Source organism: Propithecus coquereli, unplaced genomic scaffold, assembly GCF_000956105.1.
Source record: "Propithecus coquereli isolate 6110/MARCELLA unplaced genomic scaffold, Pcoq_1.0 Scaffold2, whole genome shotgun sequence".
NCBI lineage: Eukaryota > Metazoa > Chordata > Mammalia > Primates > Indriidae > Propithecus > Propithecus coquereli.
This window is the reverse complement of record NW_012144966.1, coordinates 1,521,118-1,530,762: the sequence shown is the minus strand read 5'-3', so window position 1 is coordinate 1,530,762 and position 9,645 is coordinate 1,521,118. Positions and strand designations below refer to the sequence as shown.

General features: G+C 45.4%; 1 protein-coding gene across 1 annotated transcript; it reads left to right on the top strand.

Moving 5' to 3' along the window:
* The first annotated feature begins 484 nt into the window (after positions 1–484).
* Positions 485–8,635, top strand: ODF1 (outer dense fiber of sperm tails 1). The gene is made up of 2 exons (XM_012643598.1): positions 485–966; positions 8,158–8,635. The coding sequence occupies exons 1-2, from the start codon at positions 644–646 to the stop codon at positions 8,633–8,635; spliced, it is 801 nt and encodes a 266-aa protein (XP_012499052.1). The 5' UTR covers positions 485–643.
* The last annotated feature ends 1,010 nt before the right edge of the window (positions 8,636–9,645 follow it).

The window sequence follows — 9,645 nt, the reverse complement described above, 5'->3', positions numbered from 1 at the left end:
ATGCCTGCCAGTAAAGAACTGGCAGGACTCAGAGACTTGGGACTCAGAAGGTCAAGGACAAAGGCTGATGTGAGGATGAGCTGGTAGGAGGAGAACCATGAGAATGTTCTTTACATTCTACCTGCCTGGAGCCAGAATGAATCCCATAGTAAAAGGAATAACGCTAAGTCTCCAGTCAGGGCTAGAGCTGAAAGGGTGTGGAGAAAGGGAGCCAGGCAGCTCCTGCCATCGCCCACACCAAGTTCAATAAGCACAGTCACAGCCGTGGCTTGTCCTCAGAGCACACACAAGTCAAGGACGTTCAAGGTTAACCCCATGAACCCCAAAGAGCTGTGATTTCTTGGGAGACCCATCCCCAAGGCTTCAAGGCTAGTGAAATTTCGACATCAGTGTGGTTCTGAGAGTAGCTTTGTAACTCTAAGGAGGGGCTCTGAAGTCCATGCCTGTGTGCAGTTCACATGGCAACCAAAAGACTATGACATACTCAGAGGGCGGTGAGGTCATAGAACACAAGCTTTAAAGTAAGTGAATCATGTGGGCCTCATTTATTTTTAAAAGAAACTTCTGAGAAGAGCTTAGAACAATTTTTCCCCCCGAGTGCCATTTCCCAAAGGTACTCACAAAACAATAAGGTGTGACTGTAATGGCTGCACTGAGTTGTCTTCTGGACAGTGTTAGAAGGGACATAAAGAAGGTGGACAGAGAACTGAGGCAATTGAGATGCATCGACGAGTTCAGCACACGATGCCTGTGCGACTTGTACATGCACCCGTACTGCTGCTGCGACCTGCACCCGTACCCGTACTGCCTGTGCTACTCCAAGCGATCGCGCTCCTGTGGCCTGTGCGATCTCTACTACCCGTGTTGCCTGTGTGACTACAAGCTTTACTGTCTTCGCCCATCTCTCAGAAGTTTGGAGAGGAAAGCCATTAGAGCCATAGAGGATGAAAAGAGAGAGCTTGCCAAGTAAAATAACCTATTTTTAGACTTTTACAGTTGGTATCTTAGCCTTGTAAGTTGGAGTAAGGGGGAAAAAATGTGATAGTTGATACTTCAACAAAGATTAAAAAGGTTCAAGATAATGACTCTGGTGACTTAGGAAAAATTTAAGGAAAGAAGAGTAAACAAGTCCATGATGGGAATTGTAAGATTCTCAAAAGACGATGTAATGATGCCGATTGGCAAGGTCATTGGTGGTTTAGAGCGGGAGTGCCAACGTGATAAATAATGTGGCTTTAATGAGGGGAAGAAACAGGGGGAGTCATTAAAAAGCCATTGGAAGCAGCAAACTAAACATTTTTCCTGGTTGTAAGTAAAGTGATTTGAGTATATTTGGACTTACAGAAAATGACTACAGGAGAAGTAATAATAATTGATCAAATCCTTAATGTTTGCCAGAGGCTTTAAGAGCAGGGAGCAAATTGAACAATAGAGGCGTTTCCTTGGCTTTGTAGGAACACTTTTCTCCCATCCCCCTACTCCAGACAGCTCAACACTCCTCTGGAGTTGTGTCTATCGTGTCGGCTCCCAATCCAACTCTAGCAAGGGTTGTGCAGATAAACTAGAGGACCAAGTCACAGCTTTCAAAATAGACCTGAAAGAGTTTTTAATTGAATTGGGTAATTTTTAAAAGCCACTTTTTAGACATTTTGTTTTTAATTACATTTTCTTTTATGCCTGGAGGAAGCTTTCCTTCTCTAACTCTCTACATACGCCATTTAGTCCGTTACATTGATGAAAAAGCTGGGTGAAAGCACTGTCCCTGGTTAGATAAATGATGTACATCCATACATATATAATATGTGTATATGAATATGAATAATATGTAGATGTAAAAAGGATTGATGAAGATTTTTACATATTGATGTATTAAGTGCAAAAACAAGGTGCAGAAAAACTGTTCAATATGTACTATTTTTTAAAAGATGGGCATAGACAAATAGATAAGTAGGTAGGTAGGTAGATGGAGAGAGATAGTCATTTCACAACAGTTGATAGTCATGTCTCATTGGAAAGGACAATAGGACAATTATTGCCAAGGTCATCGGACAACCAAAGGTCAGTAACGGACCTCCCATAGTCTGTGATGGGCCTATCACCTATAAATTCATCTACCCTCTTTTTGAACCAGTGCTGATTTTTATTCTGTAAGGAATCAAGTTATGTAAATTGCTCATATTGTGAGGCAGGGACTCTTTTTAATATTTAGTCCAAATTAAGGATCCCTTGTGAGCAGACCTGTGTCGACTCTCCCCATATCTTTGAGTACTGCATTAGCCTTGATCCAAGCCCTTTCAGCCTTGGTCTTCTGGCTGCTCCGCTGTTCCCAGATTCTGCAGGGATTCTGTGAAAAGTCCTCTCTGTCCTTTACCATCTGGGCTCTTCGTACCTCCTTCGGGCAGCCCTGTGTCTTGGCGTGCTGTAGACACAACTTCAAGCTTAATTCTCGGCAGTGTAGTTGAGACAAGAGGTAAGGCTTTCTCTGGTTTGTGATGCTTTTCCTGACAGTGTCTGGGTCTTTGCCAATTTTTTTCTGCACCTGTGGCAGTATGTGAAGCTGGTGATGTCTTTACATTAATTCCTGGATCTCTGAACCGATAACTCCAAGTCCATTTTAGAAATGACCTCAGGCTTACCCCCTTTTATCTCTTCCCAGCCACTTGTCTTCCAATTCATACCACCTTGTGAAATGTCTGTGCTCTATTTCTGACAGCTTGACATTTCACTATCCAGAAGGGCTTAGTGTCACTTGCAAACCTAAATATTCAATTTTCCTGAATATGGGTGAAAATGTTAAGCCACGATCCTAGCCCCAATCCCAGAGGACTCCCACTGCTAATATTTGTTCTGCAAATGAAATGCCTCTCTTTTCTTATCTCAAAGCTGGCTCCTGATTCATGACTATACAGACCAAAAAATATCATGTTGATTCAATTTTTTAAAAAATAATCTTTAGTGTGAAATCTTGCCCAAGGCCTTTGGAGTTTAGAACTCATATTCACATGACCTTTCACCCCTTCAAAGAATGCCAAGGGGTTGGTTAGTTATGACATATCCTTTCAGATGTCAGGGTGTGTTGTCCAGAAGGTTCTTTGCCCAAAGAGAAAGTAAAGACTCCCTAATCTGTTGCCTCCACCCCATTGAAATTGTTTTTCTGTGTGAGAATCAATCTGCTCTGTCTCTGGGTGTTCCTTTAAACTGGCAAGTAGCCTTGGCCAACGTCCCCCCATACATTTCTCGAGCATTCCTGAGCGTATGTTATTTCTGATGCACATGTATGTGTGTGTGTGTGTGTGTGTGTGTGTGTGTGTGTGTGTGTATGGTGTAGAAGTTCCAATCCATTTCCATTGTTCACTGAGCAGCTACTTCAAAGGACCCTTAGGTGGTGTCTTCCTTAGTACAGACCCAAGTAAGCACTTTTGTTGTGTTAGCTTCTTTAATATTTCGTTTTCCTCCCCCAGTTGGCTCTTGCACCCCAAGCACTAGCAGTGTCCTGACTCTTCCTTCCTCTGCTGGATTTAGGACTAAGGGAACCCAGTTGGTTTCCTTTGTGAGAAGCCACGCCATCAGCCCGATTTCAGTCTGCTCCTGATCCACCCCCCACCACCACTTGTGGGCTTCCCTGTTCTCTCATCTAAAGCTGGAGAAACAAACAAAACCCAGGCCCTCCTCAATCCTGCCCGCAGGAGTTTATTCTCTAATTAATGGATGCCCCGTGTGGTTCTCATGCCTGGCACCAGTCCTGGTGAACACATGAACCTTGACTTGCAGCTGCACCCTGGACTGGGACCTCGGAACTAATCCTGAGTCCGTTTCTATTCACTCACCCAAGTGTCTGTGGTTGGCCTGAAATCAATGAAAAATTCCCTTAAAAATCCCCACACCAGGGGCATCATCAAAACTCAAAAATCTGCCTTCTGATTTCTCTTCTTGATTCCCCATTCAAGCTCTTAGTATGAGGTTTTCATTGAATCCACTCTTACATGGTGAGGCTGACGACAGGCCTCATAGTGAGCTCTTTGTGGTTCAGTGGTGGCTCGCCCAGGTCTAAGCCCTCAGAGAAATTCCCCAGAGGTCAGAGCATAGCTAAACTGTGCGGAGGGCAGAGAGGAACCTTGGGGCTTTCTAGCTGGTGAAAGGCTGACTTTCCCACAGAGAGGAGAGCCCCATTGTTTCCGTCCACGTCCTCTGCAGAGGTGGAAGTGAGTTGGGCACCTCGGCCCCTCTCATCCTAACCTCTTCATACCCATAGTTCTGGGAGCCCCATCACTCCATGGCTGGTGTGTAGGGGTTGCTGCCCATCTAGGCCAAGTGCATTGCTATTATTTGATTTGCTGTCATTGTTTAATGATGCCAGACTTAAAGCCGCAGATTTAGGACAAGTCCATGAAAGGTGGAGCCTAGTACAGCCTGATGAAGAAGTCTTACCCTGTATCAGTGCAAACCCTGTGCCTAGCACTTCATCCTTGTAACATCCCAATTGGGTGATATTGTCACGGTCATCTTAGAGACAATGAAACAGATCCAGGGGCAATGGTCATGATCACTAGGGGGTGGTAAAGCCAAGACTTGAAGCTGTGTTTGCCTGAATCTGGAATCCATGAGCTTAACCGCCTGGTCAGTGGTTTTCAAAGTGTGGTTCCCGGACCAGCCTTTAGCAGCATATCTGGAACTTGTTAGAAACGCACATTTGCACCTCCGCCCCTGACTTACTGAATCCGAAACTTGAGTGGTGTGGGACCCAGCCATCTGTTAGCCGTACAGGGGCGTCAAATGCACCTGCGCTGTGCTACCCAGGTCCCCACTGTCTTCGGTAACAATCCAAAAACCTGGAAGAGAGAAGAGGCAGGAAGGAAAGAAGAGAAAGGGAGAATAAAGGGGAAGAGAAAGCAAAAGATGTGATAGAAAGGAGGAATTGAGTTCAAATGGGTCTTTGGAATGGGGCTAAATTCAGTAGGAAAAGCAAAGTACTCCAGTGAAGCCTAGAGGAAGGCCTGCCTCCCTTGGCTCCCTGGCAGACTCAGGCATTTTTGATGTCTTTATTTATTCATGACCAAGAGGATTCCGATTCATATATTTGTGAAGATGGCTGACTGTATAACTCATCATTGTGGTCAGCATATTTCATATTCGGGAGCTTGGTTGTACATACAGGTGAAATTCAACTTCCACAAAGAGAAGAGGTGGCTGCACACAGTGACAGACCCAGGCACTGCTGTCATTGGCTTTCCCTAGCTTTCCTAAGAGGCTTCTGCAAAGAACCAAAGGGGCTGACTTGCCCATGTTTACCGCGGCTAAGCTTCACCCCATGGTGAAGCCACCCCAAGGGAGGCAATCTCTCTGCTCAGAACCCCATAGAGCCATGGAAAATTCCATGTGGGGGGATGGGTACATCACCAGGCAGGAGTCAAGTTGCACGTTGACAGCTGAGTCTGATGAGTGAAATGCGGCACCTGCAATTTCCCCTAAACACACACCCCCTCACTGCTAACCACTGACCTAGCAGCAAGAGCAGCAGCATGACCTGGCCGAGACTTTTTAGGCTACTTTCTCAAGATTCGCTTTTTGATACCCCTGTGAAGCTTCCACAGAGCCAGAGGAGCCAAAGTGGCAAAAACAGAGTCAAAGGAGGAAGGCGAGCATGAAAATACATGACATTGCACTCTGGGACTCAGGTTGCTTAGGGGAGATGGGTCTGGGAGCTGACTTGGGCTTATTGATCTGGTTCCCAGATCCAGCTCGCACAGACGGCGGGGGGGCTTTGTCTGACTGAACCAGCCATAGCTGGCTGGGCCACTAGCAGTTTGGTTAGGGTCCTTGGTCCTCCTTTGCAAGGCTTAGCTCCATCCTCATGACAGGATTTGATGTTTCTCATCTTGTAGGGGAAGGTCTGGGCTGAACAGAAGTTTAACTCTCAGCCCATGTACACACCAGGCGAGGTTCTTGAGAGCCCCCAGATAACGCCCATCCTGCTCCGTGCTTCACCTTGGCCTTGGCTGCTCTGGCCTGTGACCCATCCAGAAAGGGCACCGTGTCTAGAGTCTGGGCTGGTTCCTTGAATCTTTGTGAGCTATTCTCTGCCCATCCAGAGAGATACAGTGCTTGTTACTCTGCTTACCTCACAGAGAGAAAGATTTCAGAGTCCAAAATTCTCTTCCTTTCTCCTTAGTATGGCCGAGGGTATCCTGGCACATGCAGGGCAAGAAAGACAGCCATGCCCATGACACTCCTAGGTTCCATGGGGCTGGGGGCAGAAATGGAGCTGAGTGGCTGTTACAGTCCTCTGGGTGTATTACACAAGTTGTTTCTGTTTGCCTCGGTGTCTTCTGGGACTGAGTTCTACTTGATCATTTTGTAATTAGCCACTAAAAGTCTTGGTTCGTAACTTTCAGTACAAGGATAGTGAACACTCACACTGTTTAACCACCATGTTAGGGTTTATCAAGTGAAAATTACAGACAAAAAACAGTATGCATAGCATGATTTCATAGGAAGACACACAAAACTCTCTTTCTCTTTCTATATGTATATAGAAATAACCCCCCCACACACACAGGCACACACATACCCCCAAAGAAAGTCTAATACCAAAATGCTAAGTGTTATATGGACTTATAGGTATTTTTAAAATATTCTATACTTTTGTTTAGTCTTCTACAATGAATTTGTATAACTTATGTAACAAAAAGAAATAAATGTACAAAGAAAATTCAGCATAAAAAGGTGACGCAGTCATAATTACATCTGTATCACAAAGTTATTGTGAAAATTAAATGAAATAATGCCTTTAACATACTTAGCACCTTCCATGACACATTGTTTAAAAAAAAAAGGCAAAAGCCTAACATCCTAACCATGTGCCAAGCACTATCGTAAATACCTTTCATGCATTAACTAGTTTCAGCCTCACAACAACCCAATGAGATAGGCTACTATTACTGTCTCGATTTTACAGATGGGGAAACTGAAGCACAGAGAAGTTAAGTAGTTTGTCCGTATGACAGAGCCAAGATTTAAACCTAGATACTCCAGGTCTAGAGTCTATGCTCTTAGGCACACTGCTTTACTTTTTTATGATGAATCCTAACTGATCAATTATCATGAGGTGCTGTTTTTTTTTTTGTTACTAAGGATTTATCCAGCAGAATGCCAAATAGCAGCACACAGCTGCATAGGAACCATGGCAGTGCTATCTAACCACCAGCTCTGCAGGCTGGGGTGGGAGGGGTCCTGATTTGTAGCATTTTTCAATTTCCATGGTGCAAAACCCCACCATGACCATGATTGATTGCAAGTTACCAACATGAAGTCACTGAATGAGGAGTTGGGAAGAGATGTGCACAGTCAGCTCTTGTAAGCTGGCAGCGTCCCGATCCGGCACACCACTGGCAGGCCACTCTGCAGCTGCTCAACACAGCCCCTCCCTGCAGACGGGACCTGTGCTGTGCCAGCTGTCCAGAGCCTAGAGCAGCCTCCCGGCAGCAGGAGGAGCCAGGCCCCAGGGGCAGAGCCAGGCCCGGGCTCTCCTGCCATGTCGTTTCTTGATGGAGCTTTAAGGCTGAGTCTCTGTGCGATTGTCCAGTGGCGGCACCTGTCCTATGAACCAGCAGGACCAGCTTCTAAAGCCGACAGCCATCTTTAAAATGCAGATTTTTAATGGTATCTTTTTAGTTACGTTCCATTTTTAAAAAAAAAAAACTCTGTCTATATATAATATAATTGTAATAGTAATGAGTGTGGTAATAATTGAGCAGACTTTCTAATGTGCCAAACACAGTGTTAAGTAAAATGCCATAATCTCATCTAATCCTCCAAGAGCCTTATGATGTAGGTATTATTGTCTCCATTTTACAGATTAGGAAACTGAGGCACAGAAGTTAAGGAGCTTGTCTGTCTTCATAACTAATAAGAGGAGGAGCTGAGATTTAAATACAAGAGAAAGATCTGGAAGGCCAAGCACCTATCTGTTTAACAGAGGTTTACCTGTGGGGCAGTGTGATTCACACGTGGGGATGCTCAATTTTTACTTTATGTATTTCTGTACGTTTTGAGTTTTCACAAAGATCAGTGTTAACTTTTGCAATTTCGAAAGAATAGCAATCAAAATAATTCTGAGTTCTGAGCTTCCTCCCACCCTTTCCTTGTTATCAATTCCAGACTGAGAAGAACAACAAATAGAATTCTGGCCTCCTCTTGCTGTAGCAGTAACATTTTAGGATCGGTGAACGTATGTGGCTTTGAACCTGATCAAGTCAAAGTTAGAGTGAAGGACGGAAAGGTATGTGTGTCAGCCGAGCGGGAGAACAGGTACGACTGCCTGGGATCGAAAAAGTACAGCTACATGAACATCTGCAAAGAGTTCAGCTTGCCGCCATGTGTGAACGAGAAAGACGTAACCTACTCCTATGGGCTCGGCAGCTGTGTCAAGATCGAGTCTCCATGCTTCCCTTGCACTTCTCCCTGCAACCCCTGCAACCCCTGCAGCCCCTGCAACCCCTGCAGCCCCTGCAACCCTTGTAACCCTTGCAACCCCTGCAGCCCCTGCAGCCCCTGCAGCCCCTGCGACCCCTGTGACCCCTGCGACCCGTGCTATCCCTGTGGAAGCCGATTTTCCTGTAGGAAGATGATTCTGTAAAGTGTGTGTAGGAACGTATGTAGAAGTCAGGTACTCCAGCCAGGCAGCTCTTCCAGTGTTTCTCTTCCCCTTCCCATGGCCCATGTTGTTCAAGTACATAGGAAACTGAATACATAACTGCAATCTGCTGGTGTTATGTGAAAGTCTTTTTGTTGAACCCACTATGGGAGCTCTGGAAGAATTAACGGATGGGAGTGGAAGAAGAGATGATAAGATCCGCCCTCCAGTGCCCTGCCCCACACCAACTACTTCCAGGGGCATCCCCAGACACTGTTTTTCCAGATGATCCAGTGAAATGGCCTGGCCCAGAAACCGAACTGTCAAAGCAGAGACAGAGCAGTTAGGGTTGAAGGCACACACTTTTTCACAGCTATCACAGCAGGGAGTTTTGGAGAGAGAGTGACTCCCCAAGCACAACGCAGTGGAGGTTTTTACTGGGCAATAACCAGAATAAAAAAGTATGCGGCAGGGGAGTGAGGGGACAGGGAAAGCACGCTCACTGACCGAGGGTGGAATGACCATGTGGCTTGACTTTTTCAACATTCCTGTCATTTGGGGGTTTGGCCCTCTCTAGTTCAGGGTGGTTTGTGACTTCTTCAAGATTTATTGCAACTATCTCCTTTTCTCAATTCCTGAAACTGCTTTTAGGCATAGAAGTTCAGTTCAAAGTTTAGGAGTGGAAAAGTACAGCTTTCTTAAGATGGTAGAATAGGTCGCCTGAACCCATGAACACAGCCACGAGCCTTTCTTCATCACCAGGACAGAAATAAGTGTAAAGGAAGAACAAGATGACGGGGAGGGATCAAAGTGAGAACACTGGCTGGTTTCAAACCTGACTCTTAGAGGGAACATAAAACCCTCCAGTTTGTAAAGCGAGTCTATTCACCAGTCTCACCTGCACGTGGGTTAAAGTGGTGGTTCTCAGCCGTGCATAGGGAATCACTTCGGGAGCTTTAAACATATGGATGCCAAACAAAACACACAAAACGAAACAAAAACAAACCAAAAAT